The sequence below is a fragment of the Phragmites australis genome, chromosome 18, assembly GCF_958298935.1.
Source record: "Phragmites australis chromosome 18, lpPhrAust1.1, whole genome shotgun sequence".
NCBI classification, from domain to species: Eukaryota; Viridiplantae; Streptophyta; class Magnoliopsida; order Poales; family Poaceae; genus Phragmites; species Phragmites australis.
The window spans coordinates 18,237,360-18,251,136 of NC_084938.1; the positions used below are offsets into that span (position 1 = coordinate 18,237,360).

The window sequence follows — 13,777 nt, forward strand, 5'->3', positions numbered from 1 at the left end:
GGTGGCTTGCTAGAATATGAGAAAGATGATGATGAGGAGCTATACTAGAGCCAATCTGGTAGCTCCCCACTGGGCTGTGATGAACCTGCCTCTCTAAATCTAAAGGACGCGGCAAGGGGGTTGAGTGTGGACGGCGCAGCCGGGGTAAGCCGAGTTGGAGTGGGGGTGAGAGCGGCGGAGCCGTGGGGGCTCATGTCGATGGGTTGGGAGGGAGGCGGTAGCTGAGGTGTGAAGGTGTTGGCGAGGTGAGAGGCGGTACGGACCGGGAGCTCTCCCCCCATCGTGGCCTTAGCGTTGGTGACACCGTGGAATTTTTTAATTGATTATTGGAAATCAGTATGCAAGGTCGTTATCATCCACATCAACAGATAAGAGAGTAAAGACATTAGTAGTGATATAAGAGAACGTGCTCCCATCCCTTGAAATGTGGTGAAAATGGTGGCGAAAAAATCTGAGAAAATTAGACAACATCAGTCAAAATTCAATCTACGATACCAAAAAAAACCCAAAACTCGATGTATATATAAACAAAAAGAACAAATTCTGCTAAAAACGAAACCTTGAAATAAAAAGAAAAGGAAAAAAGGGAAATGTTACTGTTAGCTAATATTTGTCTTTTTTCTTCCTAAAATGCATTGTATTTGAAACTGAAATTTCGGATGACACTTAATCATATCATCCAATATCTAGCATAATTTCCATTAAATTTTTCATAACCATTTTGACCACTTTTCGAAGCTTGGAAGCATGCGGGCACGAAGGGGTGGAGGCACAGGATATGTTGTCCAGCCCGGATTAAGAGTTTCAACTATGATAGAGTAAATCAAAGAGAAAAGGCATATGAGACGAACCGAATAGGTGCTGAGGCTGTCCCACTGAACGAGGATTTGTTCCAACACACAAATTTTACATGATTTCGTTCGGTTTCCATGCGAAACAGTTCGATCCCGGTGGGATCAAAGACGATTCTCCCTCTAAAAAAAGTCGATTCTCGTGCTCTAACCGGCGCAACCGCCAGCCAACCGTGAGACACGCTTCTACGCCAACCGCTACGTTCCAACTCAAAGACGTCACAACCTCGTGACTGTGCAAGTGCAGCAGAGCACACGGGTCTCCGGACTCTTTCCAGCTCGGCCGCTCCTTCAAATAGAGCCCTGCCCAGGCCACCGTGCTCGGCGTCAGTTTGGCCGGACCTGCTCCTCGGCCGCGCGCCCGCGCAGTCCTACGCAGCACGCACGCTGGGTTGCGTCGCTGGCGGCGGCGGGGGCATCTCTTCAACAAAAAAAAAAAAAAAAAAAAAAGAGATCGCGCGGCGCGGTTCGTATTTCGTCTCGACGCGGCCGTCCGACCTCACGAGCCACGGAAACCAACCGGCCGAGCCAAGTAAGCGAACAAGCTCACGGGCGCGGAAACCGCAAGAGCTAAGCGCGCGGGCGCCGGGCGGCACACGGACGGCCAGCTCGGCCGATGGCGGCTCTGCCACAGCGGCGGCTCCTCCTCGCTCTTCTCCACGCCCTGTCCCTCGGGGCCGTCGCGGCGGCGGCGGCGCCGTTCCGGGCGAGGGACCTCCTGCCGCTGCTGCCGCGGCGGCTGGCGTGGCAGCTCATGGGCGCCACCGCCCACAGCGCCGTCGACCTCCTGCCGTCCTTCGTCGCCGCCGTCACGCCCGGTGCGCCCGCGGCGACCTGGCGCGGCGCGTGCTTCGAGGAGAACGAGGCCGTCCTCAGCCTCACCCCCGACCCCGGCGGCCGCAACGGCACCGGCTCCGGCCTCGGCGGCGCCGTCCTGCGACTCAAGGTGACTCCGCAATCCCGCATTGCCCTGAATCCGCAAGCTCATTGCTAGTAAATAGTTAAATACTAACACTTTAACTCGAGTTTTACAGTGATTTCCCCTTAGATTCCACCATGGTCTGGCTTCTAAATACCACCTACTTTTAACTGAGTGTTCCTTCCTCATTAACAAACACATTGCCTAGCTAACTGTGACTGTATGTTTCTTCTATAACGAATGACAGCGCTCCTGCCTCTTTTTCGAAAAATAAGAACTGTTACTGTGTGATCCAAATGACATATGACTTGGACTAAAGAGAGACAAAAGAAAGTTGGAAAACTAAATTAGATACTACAAGAAGACAAAAGAGCACACATGTTTGGAACACGAATAGAAAGCCCACCGACTGTCGCTCATTATTGGTACCCGGTCGGTGACAAACAATAGCAATGCCAAATTGCCAGTGTGCATATCCATGTAGTTCTGTCCTATAGTTCAAAAGTGTGGAGGCTCGATCCCTAGGTTCGATTTTTGTTGTTCTTTGGACTGGCTCTTGAACATTGACACTTTTTCACATATTTTTGAAGGCCATTTGTCAGTAGTAATATAAGTAAAAAAGGCAGTCTTTGTACTTAACAATCGTACTTTATGATGAGTTTTATCTTATCAAATGTTTCTTTGTGGAACAATGCAGATGGCTTCACCTCAGAGCTGGACATGCATGGATCTTTATGTGTTTGCAACTCCATACAGGATAGACTGGGATTACTATATGAGAGCAAATGAAAACCACACTTTTGAGATTAAAGCGTGGGAGGAAGCAGCAGAAATGGAATATGTACGTTTCTTCTGAAGGTTGACTTCTCTTTTCTTTTAGCATTGTCGCTCGGTATTCCTCGGTAATGCTAATGCTCAATATCTGCACCAGGTAAAGCAGCATGGCATTGCCATCTTTCTCTTGCCATCTGGAATGCTTGGAACGTTGTTATCCTTGATCGATGTCATACCTCTGTTTTCAAACACTGGTTGGGGTCAGGATGCCAACTTGGCGTTTCTACATAAGCATATGGGAACTTTATTTGAGAAACGTTCTCAACCCTGGTCTGCGAATATAAGAAAGGAAGATGTACACTCTGGCGACTTTTTGGCTCTTTCAAAGATCCGGGGACGATGGGGTGGATTTCAGACATTAGAGAAATGGGTGACCGGCTCATTTGCTGGGCATACTGTGGTTTGCTTGAAAGATGAGAATGGCACCCTCTGGGTAGCTGAATCAGGCTATGAAAATAAAAAGGTATTTAAAATTCTTAGTTCATAATAAATATAGGACTTTAAACTACATGCTTTTAAAACAATCATAATAGTAAATACAAAAAATTGATTGAGCCTTAGCTATTTGATGCAGCAAATCTTTGGTGATGCTTCCTGTTTTCTCCATATGGTGAAATGATATTAGACTATCAATAACATTTTCAACCTTCCTTTTTTCCTTTTTTTATGTTTAGTTTTCACATAATCATAATTCATAAACTCTGCTGATGGATATGGATCGATCCAGTTTTTGGCATTCATTGTCTAGAACTGATTTGACTGACGAAGGTACCCATTATACGTTATCTTCTTTTATCTCACCAAGTTAGGAGTAGAATCTAATATAAGAATATTATTATCAAAGTCGATTACATCTGTGCTTAACCAAAACAAGGTGGATGGTGGATATAGACTTTTAGTGTAGATTTTGGATATGAATTATGCTTGCATTAATCTTGGGCTCATCATACATGACTATAGTAGAGAATGGAACTTCATATCAATTGTGTGTGTGATGGAAAAGTGAAATTATACTCATGAATTGGCAGAACTTAGTAGTACATGAGTTTCGTGCGCTTACAATTTATAAGTACTTTGTCATATTAATAATTGTTAATTTTCAACGATATCTGGCAATAATGACAGGGTGATGAAATCATTAGTATGACTCCATGGGATGAATGGTGGGGAATGGCACTTAAAGATAATTCAAATCCTCAGATAGCACTTCTACCATTGCACCCTGATGTACGGGCCAGATTCAATGAAAGCGCTGCATGGGATTTTGCCCGAAGCATGTACGGGAAACCCTATGGTTATCATAATATGATATTTAGTTGGATTGATACGATGTCAGACAATTATCCACCTCCTCTTGATGCTAACCTGGTAGTGCTCTGTCTTTGGTAAAGCTTATTAAGCGTTTTCAGTTTCTTCTTTGCAAATTGCCTTTTGCAGCTTGGAGTTTCCTGCTGCGGTATCTGTATCTTCATTCATGTTGGTCTTTTGCATTTTCATGTTTCTGGGTGACGTGCATGTGATTCTACCATAGGTGCATGCCCAACATTCTACATGCCACCCCAAACTACTACAGGAAATCGTCTTAGGAACTGTACCTACTTTATTATTTAAACTGATATTAAGCATTCTAAATTTACGTGAAACTCACAAGCCATTTGGTGACACTGATGTAGATTGTTAAGTATTCATGGACACTGAAAAACTTTCTAGACAGTCAGGTGAATTTTCTCTTAGCATCATTTAATTATGCTTAATATGAGACTGAATAGAGATAAATAGAGTATATGGTTTTCTGAATAAGTTTGGAGTGATAAAAATTGACAATGGAATAGTACGGTGTTTGGTGTTCCAAACAAGTATGGTGCTCAGATCCTGTAATCTACAGCTGTACAAGTTCTAAACTTGTTGAGGCCTTAAAGTACAAGATACTAAGATGGACTGAAATTTCCCATTGTGACCCTTAGTTAAAATTTATCTATGTATTTTTTAAATATATATTTACCTTTTTTTTGTCTAATACATATCTTTGCTCAGGGTAGTATGTCTCCTTTTTATATTATTGCCGTGCTGCACTGTTCAGTTTATCTATTCTTTTCCAGGTAATGGCTATTATGTCAATGTGGACCAGATTGCAACCACATTACGCTTCTAACATGTGGAACGAAGCCCTTAATAAACGACTTGGGACTGAGGTATACAATCAATATCGTAACAAGTCACGCTTATTATTGATTTGAGCTTATGGGGACTTAGTGAAGATTCTACAATTTGTTTCCAATATGTAGTTATTTCTGTGGGCCCAATTATTTGTTCTGTTTCGGTAGTCCATCTTGGTATACATTCTTCTGTTGCAGCTAACGTGTAAATCTGATGGCATCATGCTGACCTGTGGTTATTCTGGCCTGAAACAGGGGCCTGTCTGACTAGTTGACTGTATTGCTTTTTAAGCAAGATGGTCTATTCTTTAAAATTGGGAGCTAGTAGTTTAGTTAATTTTTCCTTCATTTCTTCGTAACTTGTACAATGCAAGTATTGCAATCGAATAATGATCACTTAATGAGAAAGCATAGTATCTATGCTTCGATGTAGAAATTGGACCTTCATGGGATCATTACTGAGACTGAGAAACGGGGCATGTCGTTCAACCAGTTGCTCACCATACCGGAGCAAGATGATTGGAAATATAGCGATGGCAAATCGACGACTTGCGTCGCCTTCATTCTTTCGATGTACAAGGCTGCTGGAGTATTCGCTCCCTTCACGGAGTCGATTCAGGTCACAGAATTCACTGTAAGTGCTTTCACTGACCCTTGCCGCAACAAAAAACTTATGCTGGAACTGCTAAGTTTTGGTTCACTTCTCATTTCAATGCTCATTTAAGATGCGTTCCTTTTAACTTTTTTTTTCCGGGATTTCATCTGACGTTACCTGCCCCAGTTGACCAAATCCCTTGTATCTATGCTAGATTCGGGATGCCTACATGCTCAAGATCTTCGAGGACAACCAGACCAGGCTGCCGAGCTGGTGCAACGCTGCGTCGGACAGGCTCCCCTTCTGCCAGGTCCTGGGGGAATACAAGATGGATCTGCCGGAGTACAACACGATCGAGCCCTACGCGAACATGAACGAGAACTGCCCATCCTCGCCGCCGACCTACAACCGGCCGTCGCGCTGCTGATCGCCATGGCATTTAGGCATGCAGTGAAGCTGGCGTTGGTTGAACTGTAAGTGTAAATAGACCACGCTGTGTGCAGTGGTTTCACTCGCAGGTATGGCGTTGCGCAGAGTATGTAGATAGTTGTTTACTTGTTTGTTCAGGTACTAATTCAGTCATTCGGCTACGGTCGATCGGCAGGTGTGGGCTTCGCTGCTGTAAAGTGATTGTTTGCAGATACCATGTGAACCATTCGAACGATAGTATGTTGATTACTGAAGTATCCTATCGATTGTTTACCTGTGTCGCCGTCTCGCTTCCGTTCCTTGTGACGTTCGGTTTGTGCATGCACGATGTACTCTAGTCTAATCGAATTCCACCCTGAGTTTCAGGGCCTGTCCAGACCAATGGACTCTATTGCTTGAAGCAAGATGGTCCTGACCTTCCAGTGACCTGTCCTGACCAGTTGTGGCGCCCAATCAAAAAGACTATCAGCTACTTGTGACTTGTTTGAATTGCGAGAAATTTTATTCCAATCTTTATGATATTCTAGAGAGTTGTTGAATCCACGCTTCTTCGCATTGATGTCAAACAAGACAGAAACCAAGCTGAAATTACAGCTTCACATGAGCAACCAAACAATTCTCTTTACAAATCACCACAACCGTACTTGATCTCATCAGCTACCAGACGCACAAGGAAAGAACTATCAGCAATTTCCCTTCATACAAGCTACGAAAGATTTGGTGCCCCTATGGGCCCATGAATCTCATACCTAAACCCTTAACTGTGATCGGGATGTGTGCTACATGTACCGTGTTTTCGTTCTAAAACTACAAAAAATATACTGGTTCTATGGTACAGTTTACATAAGTAACGCCTTAGTACACTTCGAGCTTGTTGATGTTGGCCTTCCATTTCTGCCAGTTTACATGTACCATGTGAGGGAATGTTAAGGAAATTAAGCGAGTAAGGAAAAAAGATGTACGTGTAAGACCTCATCACATGACCAGAGAGGTTACCTTCATGTCCGCTAAAATCAGTGAAGTCTCAGCAAGAAGCCATCAGAGATTTATGGAAGAAATGTCGCGGTGCTCATTGTAGACCCGAATGACCGGTATGTGCTTGACCTTGTCATGGTTTGCTCCTCCCTCCTTTAAGCTTGACACTAGCGCCTCTGGCATGGCAAATAAGTGAATTTCTTTGAGATGTTTCAGGCTTTCAACGTCGTCGGGTATAGTGTTTAGCTTCCCACAAGATCTGATGGACATCTTTTGGATGTTGGGCATTGCTGCCCCAAAGCTCATGTGTTCAAGATTGGTCAAATGGTCAATCTCAAGTATCTGAAGCCTGCTGAAACCTTCACTGAAGTGCAATGCCATCCCATCGTATGCCTGAATCAGTGCAAGTTCAATCACAGGGAGGGACTGGAGCGCCTTGATCGAGTCCTCGCTCAACCTCGACCACCGGAGCCGGATCCTCACAAGATTGTGGAGGGAGAAAATCCATCGTGGTAGCTCGGGCAATTGACCCCTCAAGTAGAGGCGTTCAAGCCTCGGAGGAGCAGGATTAAGCAAGCCGAGATCGAGGGGCTCTTCCACGGAGATAGATGACGCCGACAAGGAGAGAAGCTCAGTCATCTTGGCGACGGAGGAGCAAAGGCATTCACCGTCGTCTTTTCTCAGCTTGACAATCCCCAACCTCTTCAGATGCGTCAGGTTGCCAAGCTCAGCCAGCGTGCCATTTTCTTGGGTTGCTTCCACGTAGGTCAGCTTCTGCAGCTCCCTCAGCTGCCCTATGCCCTGGGGCAGCGTGACGCCGAGCGCGTAGTAGTACGGCGGATGCTGTCCGGAGTAGTACCGGTAAGCGAGAAGATGGCGGATGTTCGCCAGCCTGGTGATCCCTGACGGCAGCTTTGAGACGTATGTCCCTTTCAGGTCCAGAGTTTGCAGGTGAGTTAGCTTCCTCACCGACTTGGGCAGCTTACTGATCCTAGTGTTCCTCAGGCTCAGGTACCGCAGGTAGAGACCATCAGGCAACTCTTCAGGCAAGCCATCAACGGGAGCTCCCTCGAGGTCCAAGACCCTCAGCAACTTGAATTCAGAGATGAATGCAAGAAAGGATGACGCGTTCACCGAGCTCGAGCCAAGCAAGAAGAGCGTGCGGACGTTGCTCGGTTTCAAGTCCCTGTCGATGACATCTTTGGCGTCGAACGTTGATAGGCGACGCACATTTGCGCCTATCTTGCTGACATTTCCGGTGACCGAGGTGCCAAAGTTTTCCTCCTCTGACTTGTGGATGATGATCTCGCGTAACATGTCGTGGACGCTGCAGCTCTTGACTTTGCCGTAGTCGTAGTAGTCCGTCACCAGGACCAGGTTCCTGTGGATCAGCTCCTTGAGATACTCCTCGGCGGTGTCCTCCAGCGTCTTGCCGTCTTCCTTCTGGACGAAGCCCTCGGCGATCCACAGCCGGATCAGTGCGGTGCGCTTGGCGCAGTACGTCCTCGGAAACAAGACGAAGTAGAGGAAGCAGGCCTTGAGGCGGCTCGGCAAGTCGTTGTAAGCGAACCACAGGACGACGGGAAGGGTGAGCTGGAGGTCCTTCGTCCTGTGCAGTTGGTCAAGAATATCCTCCCACACCGGCACGGCCTGTTCCTTTGTGGACATCAGACCGCCCATGGCGACGAGCAGGAGGGGCAGGCCGCGGCACTCGAGAACGATCTCCTCGGTGACCCCCTCTAGTTCCGGAGGGCACACGGCTTCGGTCCACCGGAAGGCTTTGCGGCGGAAGAGCCGAATAGAGTCGTCGACGTTGAGCGGGCTGTGTTTGATGATCTCCGCGGCCGACGCCCACCGGGACTGCCGCCCTATGTCAGGCACCCGTGATGACACGACGATCCGGCTCCCGAGGCCGTTGTCCGGCATTGCAACGCCCAGGTAATCCCAGACGTCGGAGCTCCACACGTCGTCCAGGACAACGAGGTATGGTTTGTCCTTGAGGTAGCGGCCAACCGTGTCCGCTAGCTGCATCTCTTCCATGGAGTTTGCGTTGGCCGGCATATCCGGCCTCTCCAAGAAAACTTGCAGCATGATTCTTTTGAGGAGATCTGCCGCCGAGGAAGCTGCGCCGACAGTGACCCATGCATGGCAGCGGAACTGGCCCCTCACCAGGGGCTCGTTGTAGACGCTCCTCACTAGGGTGGTCTTGCCGACGCCGGCCGTGCCCACGACGGAGATTAGCTTGAGCCCCGGCGCCTTGTCCAACAGCCACAGCTTTATCTTCTCTCGGCTCGAGTCGACGCCCAGTGCCTCGACCTCCTCGAGGGAGACAGGGTCCAGCTGTTGGTCGTCTATCCGGTACCGCGTGGCGTTCGCCGGGGACTCCCTGTCGTCCAGGTTGGCGAGCAGCGACAGCCTGAGCTTGATCGCGTCGATGCGGGAGTTGATGTGCTTGACTTGCTTGGCCATCCGCCGGCGAGCCAAGAGGACGTTGGGAGCGAGCGTGGAGAGGAGGCCGTACGCTCGCCCGCCGCCGCGGCTGCTGGAGCTGGAGAGGGTCTCGTCCAGCATGTCCTCCACGTCGCGGCTTATCTCCGTCACTTGCTGCACCCACTTGTTGGCGTCCGCAGCGCCGTTCGCAATGCCCGGGTCGCTCAGCGTGGCGCTCACCGACCTGAGCGTCTCCATGATCCTGTCCAAGTTCCCCCATGGCATCCAGCGGAGCATCTCTTGCTCGCTGGCGAGCAAGGCGATCAGCCTCTGCTGAGGCGAGTGGTGGTCCACCATCTCCGTCATGGTCCAGTCCTGCTCCACAGCACGCCGGACAAGAAACCTCAATAGGAAAGCCAAGTGAAAGTAAGAAAGGAAAGACGTAAATAGGGGCGAGGCTGGAATCTGGTACCGGTCGATTGACTGGATGCCGGCCGGCGTTGGAGAAGAAGTTACATCGCTACGAGGAAGAAGACACTAATGGGAATTGTTCATCAGAAACATGGTGAGGTTGTCCTCCTGCAAGCAAGCTGCAGGTCAAACAGTTGAGTCCCCTTAGATAAATTCGTGCAGACAAAAAATCTAAGAGAAAATTATACTAGTCATCACCGCAAAACAACACCAGTGCTCCTATAAAAAAAAAAAGAAACAACAACACCAGTGCAAGAGTGTAGGAATTCCCACATGGGCATATGTATATGACAATTTTATCACATGCTTATTAACAAGATGAAAGATTGGCGCAAATTTTTTGCAAAAAAATATTTAAATGGAACTGGAATGTTTTTTACCGGATTCTTTTACTGGAACTCACTAGTTTACCGCGCCGAGATTTTTTTTTTGGTCCTCCCAGCCGCTGTCTACTCTATGCCGAAAGGCCTTCATGTCCATCTATCGGATTGAGATCCTATACAGTAAAGTGGTAACCACAGAGGATGAACAGTCCTCTACAGTAGGATCACTTCACTGCCGCACGATTAAAGTCCAATGTTCCAGAATGACTATTGTTGTAGCGGCAGACTCATTTCACTGTTGAAATAGTAATTCTCAGATTAATGTAGACGTTTCGGGTGCCCATTTATCACCCCCTCCTTCGGCCATCTGTTCCCAAAGGACAAACACATGCTTGCTTCACTTTTTATTTTTAGAGGAAACGTAAATGTGCACAGTATCTGAAGGGAGAGCATAGAAGCACCTGTCAGGCTGTCAACATGAGTTTTTCATAGAAATTTCTGTAGAAATGCATCTTAAACAAGATATGTGTCATTTCCTTCAAAATTACTACAGAACTCTTGTATCCAAGCCATATTTGCTTACAATTGGAAACGTCTTCAGGTAATTCTAAATTCAAGAACATTACTCATGCTTTTGCCAATTGTAAGCAAATATGGCAATAAATTTGCCCTACCTGCGCTATTAGGTTGGTGCAAGTTACCACTCATGAATTTGCCCTACTCATGCTTTTGCCAATTCTATATGCCGGTACAAGAATAGATGTATTGTGCTAAGGTATTCGCTGACTTCATTTTGGCTTTGCTTTCTTTTACTAATGAACTTCGGAAAAAGATCAAGGCAATAAAAATAGAAAACCATTTAAGAACAAATCAATCTCTGAATCATGTTTTCTTTGTAACATCCTTAAGAGCCAAGACTCTGTTCATTCCACTTTAAGAACTGCTCGAAAAATTCTAACAGTTCCATTTTGAATTACGTGTGTATTGCCTTATCCTACAGGAGAAGAGAGCCCTCCTCCGCACCGAGCACACGAAGGGAAACTGCCCGAATCATTCATGCGACGAAAGGCAAAAGTACGAGAAGTCGGGCTCAGGAAGTACATGGTTCGAAGAAGGCCACGCTTTGATCTTCGTCCTCCCAGATCAGTTCAGCCGCTCCGGCTATGAGGAAAAGCAGAGGCCGGAAACGAGGAGCGAGTCAAGGCAGAGCCGGGTGTTAAGCGGAAAGGATGTTAGTGGTGCTTGTGGGCTGTGGCCATGAGAAGAACAGAGCCAAGCCACTGATGATGGTGCTATATGCTTCTCGCTAGCTTCTGAAGTGCAGAGCAACTTGGCATATGATATACGCATGGACGAGCATTATAGAAGGTAGGTCTACTGAACGCTGCATCACGAAAGCCGGCCGGGGCAAGACATCCGCCCGGCGACTTGATCCAGCCAACCGCGCGCGAACGTGATGCGCGCTGATCCTGACAGCTAAAAAAACCGTGCCTGGTTGCTAGTAGTACTAGAAGAAACTTGGCCTGCAGAAAACAAAGAATAAGTCAGAGAAGATGAAAATGTTTCTTTATAGGAATTATTGGCCTCAACGTGTGCCAGTGATGCAAGATTTTCGAAAAGTCTGATGTGGCGGGAGGAGGAACGTGGTTTTGGGTTCAATTAAAATTGCACATAGGCACATCCAACGACTTCTTTTTATTTTGTCTTATTTTTGCGAACACACATCCAACGACTTCTAAGAACATGCAAGTTGCAACCATTTTTGCCAGGGCGCTCTAGCGACCGTTCATCATCCTCCCCGCCAGCTTTCTTCCCAATTGGCCCTGCTCTCCGTCTCTAGCCACGGCAACCCCCTGCTCCAGCCTTGCTTGGAGGATCGCTGACCGGTGTAGCTGTTGACACCACATGCCTCTAATTTGATCGTCGACCTTCCCACTTCGCCTCCAGCCCACCTACCACCCAGTTTCTAGGCTCTAGAGGTTTTTGAACCCCATATCTAACCACTCGGCCACCTCATATCGCTACACCTAGAAATGCAAGTAGGAATTTAATGGATAGTTCTCGGTCACTGTTTTAGTTTAGTATAATGAAAGTGGATCATTAGTTCAATTGAATGAATTTTGGGTTGACCCATTGACCTAAAAATGAGCAAAACTTGCATTCCTAGCTACACCTTTCCGAGGATACAATTGCCATCGTAGAGCTCCTAGCTCCTCATCATCCCCATACACCTACACTGGCACAACACTGCCTACATTCCTAAGGATATAATACTCTCAGAGCATCAAGGATAACTACGATAATCAACTGAACCGCATAAAAAATATATAGCAACCATATTTGCCGACACATATAAAATTGCACATATCACACTCCATAAATTCACATCATAAATGAAGGAATTTGTCATATGGTGTACATTGTGCTTATTTCTTAGAAGTTATATATTTTTTCTTAATTATTTTAAAAAATTTAACAAAAGAAAATATGAAGTGTGTTAATTTAATGAATCACTTCCAGACATCGCACCAAATATGGATAGGAAGCCAACAATACTGCTCTTCCAGGACCCTAACGCTGCCATATGGACTTCATATTACTGTAACATAAACAAGACCTCTCTTGAGTTACTTTTTGTCGACGATTTATAAACCACCAATCTTACGAATATATGAAGGATGTAGGGGATACTCTTTGTAACTGAATCACATATCAAAACACATAGATTTTTACAGGTTCAGACCTCCCGAAGGATAATAGCTCTACATTATGTGGTTTCATACTGATCTTCAAGACAAATTATAGGAGTGTTTTGGCTAGTCTAATAAATCTAAACCTAGTCGAGGACATCTTACTTATGGTCTCGGTGAGATGTTGATGTAGATCAAAAGTACAGAAGGCTCACGAGCACGAGGCTTCTATAGGCTTCAATGGACCTATCCTCCGCAGGGTCTCCTAACTCTGAATATATATTGGGGTCATCGTGTAGCCTCTGAACTCCTTAGAGATAAACTTCCCTATTTACGAGATACTCTAGTACCCACGAGCAGTTTTCATACGTCTAGGGATTCCTTTCTCAAGCACAGATGTATGCTCCGAGAATATAAAAACCTTAAGGGATCTGGATACGTATAAGGTACTGATATACAGTAGTTTTATACTACCCATCGTCAAACCCCCTACCAGTATGTGAAATGAGGCTTTGATGGATTCAAAAACATAATCCAACAAAAAGAAACACTTTGATAGACCGTGTCTTCGAGTGGTAAGTCGAGTCCTCGGATAGGACTATACGTCTAGCCGGAAATATGGGCATCTTCGAGTGGTAACTCGGGTCCAACAGGAAGTGGTTCTACTACCAACCTCCCCCACCCGGTGTTATGTATCGAGGACTCGCACCGCTCGCAAGACTAGTGTGGATGGAAGCACCGAAGACCACTGCTGCGACTCGGACTCTCATCACCAAGATCCAAGACCTGAAGGAGAGGGGATTGACGACGTGGGACATCGCTAGGGATTTCATTAAGCGCTACCTATGTTCCCTGAAAGTGAGGATTGCAGGATTTCAAGTGCTTGGGAGTTCACAACTAGAGAGGACCCAACTCGAGAAGGTGAGACAGATACCCACCTATCCCGAGTAGTTATTGAGGGTATAGGGAACCTATTTCTCACGAGTGGTTCTTATCCACAAATCTCTCCTCGAAGGAAATGGAGCAGAGGAACAATTTCCTCTTTGAAACAACACCCGAGGGCAACCGCTAGAATGTCCTGATCCCCATCGTAGAGATGAAAGC

General features: G+C 46.6%; 2 protein-coding genes across 3 annotated transcripts; one reads left to right on the forward strand and one right to left on the reverse strand.

Annotated features, from left to right (window-relative positions):
• The first annotated feature begins 1,263 nt into the window (after nt 1-1,263).
• LOC133899359 (uncharacterized) lies at nt 1,264-6,067 on the forward strand. 2 transcript variants are annotated; one of them, XR_009906356.1, is made up of 8 exons: nt 1,264-1,797; nt 2,468-2,611; nt 2,702-3,067; nt 3,730-3,972; nt 4,704-4,796; nt 5,194-5,394; nt 5,570-5,873; nt 5,960-6,067. XR_009906356.1 is itself a non-coding variant. In XM_062340345.1 (7 exons), exons 1-7 carry the CDS (start codon nt 1,468-1,470, stop codon nt 5,780-5,782), a joined length of 1,590 nt encoding a protein of 529 aa, XP_062196329.1. In that variant the 5' UTR covers nt 1,264-1,467; the 3' UTR covers nt 5,783-6,067. The 2 variants fall into 2 exon arrangements, 1 of the variants encoding a protein (XP_062196329.1); XM_062340345.1 differs by having other exon boundaries at nt 5,570-6,067.
• A 324-nt stretch (nt 6,068-6,391) lies between these two features.
• On the reverse strand, nt 6,392-11,321 carry LOC133899358 (disease resistance protein RPM1-like). The gene is made up of 4 exons (XM_062340343.1): nt 11,085-11,321; nt 9,662-9,779; nt 6,781-9,564; nt 6,392-6,678 (listed from the first exon to the last, which is right to left on the reverse strand). The coding sequence occupies exon 3, from the start codon at nt 9,553-9,555 to the stop codon at nt 6,823-6,825; it is 2,733 nt and encodes a 910-aa protein (XP_062196327.1). The 5' UTR covers nt 9,556-9,564; nt 9,662-9,779; nt 11,085-11,321; the 3' UTR covers nt 6,392-6,678; nt 6,781-6,822.
• Nucleotides 11,322-13,777: the final 2,456 nt, after the last annotated feature.

What these genes read in the sequence shown, in the direction of transcription:
- LOC133899359 (XM_062340345.1), top strand. Translation starts at nt 1,468, where the DNA reads ATGGCGGCTCTGCCACAGCGGCGGCTCCTCCTCGCTCTTCTCCACGCC. An exon ending in CTCCTCTTGATGCTAACCTG is followed by an intron (nt 3,973 to 4,703) that starts GTAGTGCTCTGT and finishes ATTCTTTTCCAG; the next exon opens with GTAATGGCTATTATGTCAAT. An exon ending in TTCAGGTCACAGAATTCACT is followed by an intron (nt 5,395 to 5,569) that starts GTAAGTGCTTTC and finishes TATCTATGCTAG; the next exon opens with ATTCGGGATGCCTACATGCT.
- LOC133899358 (XM_062340343.1), bottom strand. Translation starts at nt 9,555, where the DNA reads ATGACGGAGATGGTGGACCACCACTCGCCTCAGCAGAGGCTGATCGCC.